Source organism: Lycorma delicatula, chromosome 3 (genome assembly GCF_047948215.1).
Source record: "Lycorma delicatula isolate Av1 chromosome 3, ASM4794821v1, whole genome shotgun sequence".
In the NCBI taxonomy this organism is placed as follows: domain Eukaryota; kingdom Metazoa; phylum Arthropoda; class Insecta; order Hemiptera; family Fulgoridae; genus Lycorma; species Lycorma delicatula.
In genome coordinates, this window is record NC_134457.1 from 87,320,243 (window position 1) to 87,333,010 (window position 12,768).

Genomic DNA, 12,768 nt, shown 5'->3' on the forward strand with positions numbered 1-12,768 from the left:
GGAGTAGACTGGCTAGGTTCAGCTTGCTGGATGCAGGTCTGTGCACAGTGTAGGGTACAGGGCGATGCGTTCCATGTGTTGTATGAGTGCACCAAATATGATCTGGAGCGCACCACAATAATTTGTCGACTGGATACTGTCGGAGCAATGCTTCTCATCAGTCAAAACTGGAAGGACCAGGCTGAATGATCAGTGGTTGGAGGATTTCTGCACTATTTGGCTAGGGAATGAATTGCGGAGGGAATGTAGGGTGCCTGCTTGGTTTTGTTCCTGCATACTTTGTTTTATTACGAATTCTTGTTAGTGTTATATCGTTTTGGTTATTTTGTTATTAGTTTTATTTTTGTGTTTTTGTTTTACTGTTTTTCTGCATTTGTGTGGCACGTGAATTCACTTTACCTTTCAGGTAGGTAGCTTATACAGTTCCTTCGATGACTATATTTGTCAGTCTTGTTTTAGACTGGATGCATTTTGTTATTTTTAATAATAGTTACACCAATGGGAATGTCGCTTGTTGCATTCGCATCAGTGGCATCCTAGACTGAGGCAACAGAAATGTCATATACTGAGGTTTAGAAGATGACGTCCAGTAAAGCTCATCAGGGCTAGGTACAGAGGGGTTGGTTGGAGGGTGTCTTCCCCTATGGGATCAGGATGTGCCAACACTTACTTGACATTTTTAGCAATTTGTTCAACTGTAAGTTGTCAGTCTTCTTGGATAAGTGAATCAGTACAAAAATCTAACGCCGAGGTTGACTCTGTTACCGGACGCCTGGAACTGTGCTCATCAGTTACGCTTTTGCAGCCACTATTAACCTTTTCCACCCATGTGTAAAAACTCGTCCAGATCATGTAACTACTGCCATATTGTTTGTTCATTTGAAAGAATATTTCTGCTGGTTGTATATTTTCTGAAAGTAAGAATCAGATCACAGAACTCTTGTTCTTCAAAAGTATTTTATTCGAGCGTATACGCCATCATAAGTGAGACTTAGAGATTATGTTTATGTAAATATTAATCAAACAGCTAACACTCTTTGCAAGTGTTGAACCACCAAACTATCTTGGTATACTAATTCAACATATGTCGCTGGTTCATCTTTTAATAAATAAATAAAACAATCTTTAGCAATATTACAATTATATCCTTTAATCTTTATGAATGTTGTTTACATGTCTTTATATGTAATTAATTGTTATAATGTTTCTGTTTGTGTAGTGTTGGTGTTGGATATAAAAACTAGAATTAGAATAATATTACAGTAATACATTTTAAGAATTATAAATAATTATCAGTTGGCAATTAGGCCAGTTAAATAGTAAACAAATCCATAATACATTTACATAAAGAAGATTATATAGTTAATATATTTGATTACAATAAATAAAGAGGAAATGAATACATGAGTCTGAACAGAAAGGTTGCCAACTAACAGTTAACAAAAGTTTCAATTGCCAGAATTAAGCATTTATTTCGCTAAAAATGTTTGTCTGTTTAATTATTGAATGACCCTTGTAATTAATTAATTTTTACCTTTAGTGTACATATTAAATTTCTCATCATGCTTGAGGAGATTAAATATTTTATTAAAAAATTATGTAATGACAGATTACATAATAGTGTATGCAATATATAGTGTATAATATAGTGTATGCAATTTTTATTTCTTCATTTTGGTGAATTTCACTTCCTGTTTGTTTAGTTTTCATCATATTTAAACCTTTAATAGAGGGAGTTGATGTATTTTTTAAAGGAGTTCAAAATTGAATGCTTACTTACATCAGTAATAAATTTATCTTGGTGGTTAAAGAATTTGTTAATGTTCATTTATTTCTACTACTTAATTGAATGGGAATGTAATATTCGTTAATGAAATTGTGTTATTTTTACAGTGCAATTTTTCTGGTTGTGAGTGGTCTTTCTACACAAATTTCAGACTGAAAAGACACAAAGAAACACATCTCCGGAAAAAAAAATTCAAGGTAATACTGGTTTTTATTTTTTAATAATCTATTTATTTTCAAGATTGTATGAAGATTTATTTTTAAAAAAATTAACATTACTGACTTTCTAAATACACTGGTACACCAATATCTGAATTGATGTTTGCAAAGCCAAAATTAAAGTCATATGTACTGGACCTATCATTCTTATGATTAATGGATATTATACGTAAGAAAAAAATGAAAATATAAAAAAACAATGTATTTCAGTAAAATTAAAAAGATATTCAGAACAAACTTCAATTTAATAAATAAAACAAATATAGTATCATAATAATAAAAATCCAATTAGTAAAAATTTTCTAATAGCAGAATCAGAATTTATAAAAATAATCTGAAAGCAATTAAAATTTACTATTGTATTGTTTTATAAAAATAGTTAACATAATGTTATATATAAAAGTGTTATAAAAAAAGATCATTTCTTAAAAATCAAAACACCATTAAAACTATTTCTTTTTTAAACAAATTGTAATATGTACTTGCTTTAATCTTGATCTTCATTTATGAGTTGCAAAATCATGTAATCACTTTAAACAAAGAATCTGTGTAGAGTCTCATTCTTTTTGTAGCTTCAACCAGTCTACAGCAATAGGCTAACATTCTTGATCATTTTCGTGTGATGGCCTTTGATGCAAATCATTACAACATATTTTATGTTTGACCAATTAATCTGTTTCCTTCAATCTTTTTGGAAGTTAATTTTGTAATTTGCATATGTTTTGCGCTATGTGAATTGCAAATGGTCAATTAAAACAGTAAAAACTAATATTGATAAAAATGCATATCCGGTTGAAATATTTTAGATTTTTTTTAATTCCCAAGTCCGAATATAAGTGGTCCTGTTAGATGGGCATCTGGAAAATTGACATCCCACTGTACACAAATATTTTTTTTAATATGACCAAATGCAATTATATGAACAGAAATGAATGTTAGTCTCTGTAGTGCTGTAAATAATGTATGTTGTACCTTTTTATATTATAAAAGAGAGAGAGAGAATAATATCTCTCTCTCTCTCTCTCTCTCTACAATCCAGCCAAGTTTATCGATGCAGAATCTCTCCAATCTCGTTACTACAAATCTGAGACGCTCTATATTTCTCAGTTTCTCAATAACATTTCACCTCTGTATTTTTGATACGCCATTGCAGACTACGCCTAGGATTAATTGTATGTATTCATGTGTACTTTCATTCACGAGTTCATCTTTGGCAAATATTATGTGTGATTAAGGCAAGTTCAAATTATTATATAAGTTCATTTATTATATTAAACAGTTATGTTATCAGTAAAATCAGTGAAATATTCAACTAATTGTACTTTATGTATTTGAAATTCAAGATTGACTTATAGAACATTGCTTCATTCAAGTATAGTCACGCAAGGTGGCTTAGTTAAAGGTTATGTTATCATTTTTCATGTGTAGCACATTTTATGTGTTATTAATGCCAACTATCGTTATCAAATCTACTTGTAATTGAATACTACTTCAGAATTATAAAAATATGTATGTCACAAACATTAATGTGTTGGTTAATAACATTTTATATGCATTTTAGCAGCTTTCAAGAATGTTTTTTATTGTATTCCATTGACCCTTGTAACTGCACAAACTTCTGATTTCATTTGGAAAATAACAATTTTACTGAGACAGTTTATTTATATTTTATGTTACATAATTTTTAATGTGTTACATTATTGCTGTTGTTAATAATTCTAATCAATGTTAAATATTGATTTGCTCAATCAAGATATTATATTATTTTACAAATTAGAAAAAGGAAGTCATTAACATGAGGATGGCTAAGAAGCTTAAGTATTTTCAAGAAAGCTTGCTTACTAAATGAACTCTTTTTATAAGATTACTTATTACAACTTGTTTATATTGTAATTAACTCTTTCATTTAATTTAATGTAATTTGTTAGTCGCAGAGATTAATTCTTATCTATTCATGAACTGAATTTATATTACTCTATTTAAATTAATCTAAAGAAAGTAACTCCTGATGTGAAGTTATGATTTTGGACTTCTTTGTATTTCATGTATTTCATATTTTCAAGAAAGCTTACTTACTAATGAATTCTATTTATATGATTACTTATTTCAATTTGATTATTGTAATTAACTCTTTTTTATACTGGAATTGTTGTAGTTTATTTTTCTAAGTTAATGACATTTGTTCATTGCTAATTTTTCATTATTACAAAATATGTCAGTAATGCTACAGTTTTCCAGTTACACTATGTTTATTGATGTTATAAGTATATACTTGTAACAAAGGGTGGTTTTTATTCTTTCGTTTTCAGACTTTGTTAATTGTAGATTTTCAAAATTATTATTTGAAAAATGATAATTTAATATCTCATTTATCATGAAAAATGATATCTCATTTAATATTATAATTTGATATGTTAATTTCAGCTGATATTCCTTGTATAAATTCTGTATAGAATTAAGTTATGTTTATTTCATAATTTCATTTAATTTTTTAAGGTTATGATTTAAGAAAAGGTTAAGTTGTTTTTTCTCTAATTAAAGTCCAATTTCTTTTGGCAAATACGAGCTGTGTGTCATTTTATTTTTGTTAACTTTACCTAACAATAATAAAAGCAAAAATACTTTGTGAACAGTTAGCTGTAGGTTAATTTTGTTTAAGCAGTGACTGTATTTCACTACCAATTTGAAAGAATGTTGAAAAAATGAAAGTAAATTTTTAAACATTATTGTGCTTTGTTGTTTTATTCTATGAATTTCAGTTAAAATATATTTATTTAAAATTACTGATTTATTAATCTATATTTCAGTGTCCAGCTGAATCTTGTAATCGATCATTCACTACTGTGTACAATCTGCATACTCATCTGAAGTTACATGAACGACCTGCAGATTTATTGTGTCCAGTTCCTGGCTGTGAACAAGCTTTTCAGACTCGTCGTAATATGGAATCTCATTTGAAGGAACATGGCACTGAACATGCACCATATGTGTAAGAAATAATGACTCATTTTCATTTTAGTGATATGTTTGACACATTATATAAAATTTTTTAATTAGTATTGTTGCGAGGACAGCCTGAAGATTTTTCAGCTTGATAATGAAAATGAGAGTTATTGTTTTCAAAAAAATTTTATTTTTCAACATAATTTCCTTTAATAATACATTTCATCCAGCAGTGTTCTAGCGCCATTATCTCTTCTCTGTAGTGTTCCTTTGGAAGTGCTGTGAAGTACCTGCATGACAAGGGCCCGCGTAGGCTGTCGTCATGCACATGTTGTGGAAGGATGAGCAGGAGGAGTATCAACCTCGTTAAAAAAACCAGGGTAAATCTGGCTCCAGATTGTAGCACCCTGTTGTAGGGTGCTACAGCCTAGAGTACCAAGTGAAAATTGACCAATGGTCTTGAAGGCGGACGAGGAAGAAATTTAGAAATGCTGCTATAATGTGTGTGTATGCTCCTGAGAAGGTGAACAGGGTTCAGAAGGTTGACATGGTGGTGATACTGGGGGACTTGAGTGCTAAGATGGTAAGAGAGTGGTCAGGAAGTTCTAGTGGGTTCTTGTGAGTCGGTATTCTCTGCATGAGGAGTCAAATAATAATTACTTCATGTTGGTACAATTTGCAGAAAGTAATAAAATCGTAATTAAGAGTAAAGAGGATTCTGTCATAAGAGTACATACTTAGGAACATAGAAAGCCCTGGGATTGCATATGGTCAATCAGATTGACCATGTCTTAGTCACAACTAGACTTGCATCAGGGATTTTAGATAGTCGTGCGACTCTGACCACTTTTTGGTTAAAGCTATGATTAGATCAAGTCTGGCCATTTTACGTAAAGAAAGTGGGATGTAGAGATGCAAATGGGGTGTAGGTAGGTTGAAGGTTGAGGATAGAAACAGTTACCATGAGAGGTATATTGTGGAACTTGCCAAAGTGTTGAGAGACTCAGTGGAAGAGGTAAGTGTGGAAAGTCAGTGGAGGAATATAAAGGGAATTTTGGAAAGGGTGGCATCAGGAAAGTGAGGACAGCATGAAGAAGTGATGAGAGTTGTATGATTGGGAGTGTGAGGTGGCGATGAGTGAGAGAGATAAGGCTAGGCAAAGGATGATGCAATAAGTGCTCAGAATAAATATATTGAATTGAGAACATCCCAACCCCGTAGGGGAAGCACCCGCCTAGTGATGTTCCATAAGGAAACTGCGCCTAATTCTACTTATTATGAGTCAATTTTGTAAATGTCTCGTAATTCGAGGCAAATAAACGTAACACCACCAAACATGTTGATTACAACAACGAAATTTAGTCCTAGTTCTCTTAGTGAACTCAACTTTAGTTCAAACCCTAGACTTAGGTTAAATTTATGGACTCCGGTCTGGTCCACCAGGGAGAGGCAGATAGACCTCCTACTCCCACTCGGCTACATTACAGAGTCCCGCATGACATTCACCTCATAAACCATCGTCAAGATGCTGCTACACCTCACGGCTGCATGGTATCCCATGCCCAGTACCCTTGTACAGTCACAATTGCTTGTTAATTTGATGAAAAACACTGACAAGCGAAGAAAACTTTCAGTTTTGGGACTCTTTTCACAAATTTTTGTGTCCACTTTCATTAGAAGGTTAGAATAGTATTCCCCGGATATTGTTTTACTTTTCTCAAGATAGTCAATTAACAGAATTCCTTTCATATCCCAAAAAATCAATGCCATGACCTTTTCTGCCAATGGCACTGTCTTTGCCTTTTTCAGAGTTGAAGAACTGGCTTCTGTCTACTGCATGGATTGTTTTGATTTTGGTATGTAATGGTGAATTCATGTTTCATTTATTGTCATATATCCACACAAAATATCTTTCTTGTTTTTCATAAAATGTACATAGTGTTGTTTGCAAAGTGTCATGCAAATGCGTTGTTGATCTGCCGTGAGCACACACAGCATCCACCTTTTTCATGTTTAATTCTTCTTATAAATTGTAATCAACATGTTCTTTTGAAATCCCTACAGTCTCAGCAATCTCATTCACCTTTGCATTTACAAATCTTCCAAAGTCATATTGGGCATTTTTTCTATGATTTCTGGTATGGTAAAAGTTTTCAGACATTCTTCACATGGATCATCTTGGATATGTTCATGGCAAAATTTAAACTTGGCCGCCTATTTCTTCACAGTGGAAATTGAAGGAGAAGAGTCACCATATACACATTTACGATTTTTTTAATGAATTTCAGTTAGCATCAACCTTCTTTCATAAAGAATTTTATCACTGCACAATACTTGATGTTCTCAATTTCCAATAACACACGTACCGCAATTGATTCAGACGGCTGCCTGCAGCCAACTGTTAGATGGAATGATTTACAGTTTCACAACAGTTCAACTTCTAATTGCAATTTCACAACTTCTAACAGTTGTACTAATATGCGGGGAAAAAATCATGCGACTAATGTTGCAATCTATGGATAAGCCAAGAATTTTTCAGACCATCCTTATATGCTATGAAAGGAATAATTTTATGCCTTGATTATTATTTTCTCATGTTATGTTATAATCAGTAGGTACAACTTGATTATATTTGTATCTGATTATTAGTACACAGTCTGATAGTCTGACAATTCTTTTTGAGTGAAGGCAGTTTTGAGTTTGCATTCTATTAGCCTTTTGAGCTAGATTTTTATTGTAGATAATAGTAATATGATGCAGTTTAGCTTAAATTTTTTCTCAATTCTTTGAACAATTTTATATTGTGCTCCACAACTGCAATAGTTGTAGGTCATTGGACTGGAGTAGCAAGTCATGTCTGATAACATCAAATCTTTACAAAGCTTTTTAGGAAAGATGAGGAATGAACTGATTTCTCATTGCTTGGGTCAGATGTGTACTGTTACTATTGAAATCAGCTTGTAACCAAAATATGGGTGATGTTCAGCCCTCCAAGTAACACCTTTTCCTGTGTTCTCTCAGGGAGTGACTCCATAATGAATATCATAATTTTTAGAGAAAGAAACCTTGAATAATGCCTCTTGTACCTTAGGCGTTCTACAAACATCCATTTATTCATTCTGTATTACACATATGACTTCAACTCTATAGAAATATTTGTAATACATTACCTCAAATTTAAACATTTTCCTTAAAACTGTAGGAAACTGGTTACATTATAATTTTATAGAAGTTAAAATGATACTTAAAATGATACTCTGAACTAGTTTTGGTATGGTAATTAAAAATTTTATCGATCATATTTCAAAATTTACTGAAATGCTGAAAATTTTTTCTGAATATTTTTCTAGTTAAAAAGTCCTACTTTTTATGTTAGCTGAACATTTAGAAAGTTCCATTTCAAGAGAAAAGGGAAGAGAAATCAGATCACCACAATAAAGATTGCTGTCATGACATGTTAAACATATACTCGTGCTCATCTCTTTGGTGATGTGGTAACTAGGTCAGGCTTGTTATTTTTCAAAATAACAAAATTCATTATATGAAATATATTAAAAAAAGTAATAAGCTTTTGTTATAAAAATATTAAAGGCTTACTTGGAACCTATTGGTCTCTCACACCCCTGAAAGTGTTCTCTTTCGTTAATGATACACTTATCTAGTGGTATCTACGCCCCAGAGAGTGGTTATAAAATGTTTTGGATGGGAATTGCCTTCAGTCTCATTTTTCTTTTAATCTCTGATTTAAATTGTTGACTTTAAAGAAACAAAAAAGAGGGTGAGTTTGGTAGAGTACAAAGGCTGTGAAAGGACAGTCATTCCACTTTCTGGACAAAACTCTTAACCCTGAATATGTGGATTTGCATCATCATGATGGAGCAACCAAGTCTTATTTCACAAAATATGGATCTCTTCCTACTGACATTACCTCTAGTCATTGTAAAACTTCAAGATAGTAATGTTGGTATGGAGTTCAATTTTCAAGCATATATTTGTAGCGATGACCGTTTTACTGTCAGCATGATCATGACACACAGTTAGAAAATTTTTCCCAACCCTTTCTGAAAATTGAAATAGTTTTACAATCATACCTATATACTCGCAATCTTAACAGTTCCTGACAACATGAAACAATGATGAAGTTAATTGACTTAAATGACATGAGTGAGGCTGACATGAGTCTGCTCTCAATATTTATGATTTTTCCTGACTGCTCATCATAAACTGATTTTGTCTATTTATAATTCTTTTAAGTAACTCTTTACATTCTATATGACTTAAAACAATCCATCATTGCTGTAAGCTTGTTTTATCAAATTGTTTTGGTAAATGTTTTTCCGAATGTCACATGAAATTTAATGTTGTTTGTGCAAATTACTCATTGTAAAATCAAAATCATTAAACACTCACACCTTACGTAAATGTCACACAGCATGAGTGTTACATAATAAATATGGACATAGCATATAACCTTCTGCTTCACATACTAGTACTGACCGTGGGTCATTAAAATTCTCAATTAGAATGCAGTTCAAAAGTTTGGTTACCTTTTTTGAACATACTTAACATGGAACTGTTGTTTTATTGGTTTCCTTATTTTAATTGTAAAAATAATCACCAGTCAGTTTTATAGTAAACAAAAAACCTTTTTTTTCTGTTTTTACTACAGAAAGAAAGTAAACTGTATTTCTAAATTGAGATGGAACTGCAGTTCAAAATTAGTTCAAAAGATTATGAATGTTTGTTAGGAATTACTATTATTATTTTCATATCCAAAAAAAGTGTAACAAGGAGATTGCAAAGAATCCACTTTTTGCAGTTATGGAATAACTAATACAATTTGTTTTATTATGTATCCAAAAGCAACAATAATACACAGTTTGGTGAAAATCTATTTAGCATTTTCATAAACTTATAGTTGTGCTGGAAGAAAAATGTTTTTGTAAATGTTGAGATTAACCACACATTTCAGGAATGGTCAGCCTGAGTCAGTACAAGACAACACCTCATTTACATGTTACTCATACTTTTAACAAATGCCAGGATGCTTTCTGAGAGCTCTTATATTAGGCGGTTTGCTACCTAACCGAGCAATTCACCATGGCCAAAAATCAATGCTATTTGATTTGAACTTTTTACTCTTTCATTGAAATTAGGAGAGACTATTCTTCTTAAATTAAAAGAAAAGCAATGAATGTTAAAGAGAGTTGTGTGCTTAGAACTTCCTATTATGATTTATTTTACATTAGACGTACAATCAGTTTAATATGCTGCCTCAGAAAGTTGCTAGTTTAAATCAGATCTGCACTGAATTTATTAGTTGAATTAATTCTAAAACACAAGTTTGGGTTTTACTTTTATTAGATTAACATTCTGTTAACATACAAGATAAAAACTTTTAAGACTAGGAAATGTTTGAAGTTAATTTTCATCTTGATTTATTGAAAGTTTTTGGTTCAGTTCATAGCTCTGTAATAGACTACCAGTATCTGTGGACAAGTGAAAGATTATGTAGGAATCCAAAAACATCTGTTTATTGATTTGGTGTAATGAGCAATCATAATCATTATCATTGTTCCTGTTCTAAATTAATATTATATTATTTTATTACATCTTTTCAACAATGTATTGAGTCCTCACTAATTATTTGTATACCTTCTACTTCCTACCACTGATACTTTTACGACCCTACCATCTCCAGAAATGTAAAACCTGGAACTCCCTCTAAAACTTCTTTTGTAAATTTATCATTAATCCTTTCCTATGTCTTCCTTCTTCCTGTTGCACAAGTCTACTTTTCTCCCCGCTAAACTGCATACTGCAGCTCTCCCCTACCAGACTTTTTTCAGCTAATTACATCCAGTATCTCTTTTCTGTTTTAATCTGTATTACATTTTTAATTCCTATTTTATTACCTTTTGCATCCCATCTATTGCAATGAGAATTAAAAAAGATAACCCATTATTCTTTTTGTATTACATTATCTTATTAAGCAGATTATTATCATTCTATTTCTTGGAACAGCATAATTAATGTTATTCTGTACTTCACTTTTCTAAGGTATTTGCATTACAAAAAGTATGCCAGAATTGTTGTAGATCTGTTTATTCTAAGCCCTGTCTGCATAGCAAGAACTAACAGATCCACCTTGGTATAACAGATTGGAATTAAAATGATTGAATTTTTTACTAGGTACTCATGTTTTTTAATTTAGTAAATTTTATTATTTTCTGTTTTATTTTTTCTCATATAGATGTGATTATATTGGTTGTGAGAAGCGATATTATAGTCCAAGTGCCCTTCAATCTCATAGCAGAACCCATTTGCACAGTATAGAAGATTTGCGTTGTGAATATTGTTTTAAGATGTTTGATAAACCTTGTAGACTTAAAGCACATCTTCGAAGCCATACTGGTGTTAAACCTTATAAATGCAATTATGAGGTAATATTTTTAATTAATGTATAAAAAAAATTTCTGAAAATTAGTAATAATTAGTAATAGAAATAATAATTATTATTTTTTTTTTTACCATATTTTATTTATCTACTTGCAATTTAAGAATAGCAAATATTAAAAGGAGTAATGTGGTTCAGATCTTTTACATAAATTTAACAGGAATTAAAAATTTTTTTTTTGGAAATTTTCTAAGCTATACTCTCACATGATGAATAAATAAACAAACAAGCAAGCAAAGAAAGAAAAAAACAAACAGTCATCGTTTGTAAATTATGATCATCTTTATTATTTGCATTTCATTATTATCAATAATAGTTCCATATTGTCATTATTGTAATTCAATTTATTTTAAATATTTTTATTATTATTTATAATATTTGCCAAAAACTTTCTATAACTAATAACATGCAGTTATTATTTTTTTCTTTATTAAAGATATTAAAACTGAATGAGATAAATATCTAGAATAATAGTTAAAAATTGGGACAAAGTAGGTTAAATAAAGTAAATAATGTAAACCAAAAAGGTCCGTTATTAATTGCTTCTTTTAAGGTAGACAATTTTTATAAGGAGTAAACCGATACACATTTCTAATGAATTTTTGTGTTTGTTTATTCTTCACGTGATTTTGTGATTATTGTTCACGCTGGATATTTACTTACTGTCTGAATGATGTATTTTCATAGTAGTTCAAAATAATCTTTTATCTTGTGTCAAGAAGGGTATTATGATAAAGTTAATAGTTACTTTTTCAATAACATATGAAGCACACATTAACACAATTTGTATGGATAGTTTGTGTGTTATCTACCCAGATGATGATTTTTTTTATCAAAAATGAATGATTTCACGGAGTAGGGAAAAAGTAGTGCTAGGTCATGTGTGATAGAATGTTTAATATTTTATTTTTTATGCTTAAATTATCATAATTGAAGTACATTAAATTTGTTCTTTTTCTTAACAGTTACTAAAATCCCTATTTAAAAAAAAAAAAAAATTTTATTTATTTGTATATAGCTTCTTTCCACTTAACTTTTGTAATGTGCAAGAAAAATGAACAGTTGAAATGATTAATTTGTGATTTGCTTGCAGTGGAACATTTGCAGGAAGGTAAATAATTTATTTTCAGTTTGAATTTGTAGAAAATTTGCATTTAATGATTTTACCTATACATCATATTCACATTTACAGGTTGAAAATTTATGCACTCTTTTTTATTACAATCATTACAACTATTTTATGATTAAGTGAATTGTACAAAATTATCAAGTAAATGTTCAATGTTTATAATTACCTTATGTTATATTTAACATCCCTATCACTGGTGTTATAGCTTAAGAAAATATACAGAAGGAGTTTAAAA

The 12,768-nt window shown here is 30.6% G+C and overlaps 1 protein-coding gene across 1 annotated transcript in view; it reads left to right on the forward strand.

The window, feature by feature from the left end:
- LOC142321774 (uncharacterized) overlaps positions 1-12,768 on the forward strand; it is a 63,435-nt gene that overhangs the window by 17,590 nt on the left and 33,077 nt on the right. Inside the window, exons 4-6 of the mRNA XM_075360149.1 lie at positions 1,894-1,983; positions 4,812-4,993; positions 11,201-11,390. Of these exons, the coding sequence (XP_075216264.1) occupies positions 1,894-1,983; positions 4,812-4,993; positions 11,201-11,390 (462 nt within the window). The remainder of the gene's footprint in view (positions 1-1,893; positions 1,984-4,811; positions 4,994-11,200; positions 11,391-12,768) is intronic.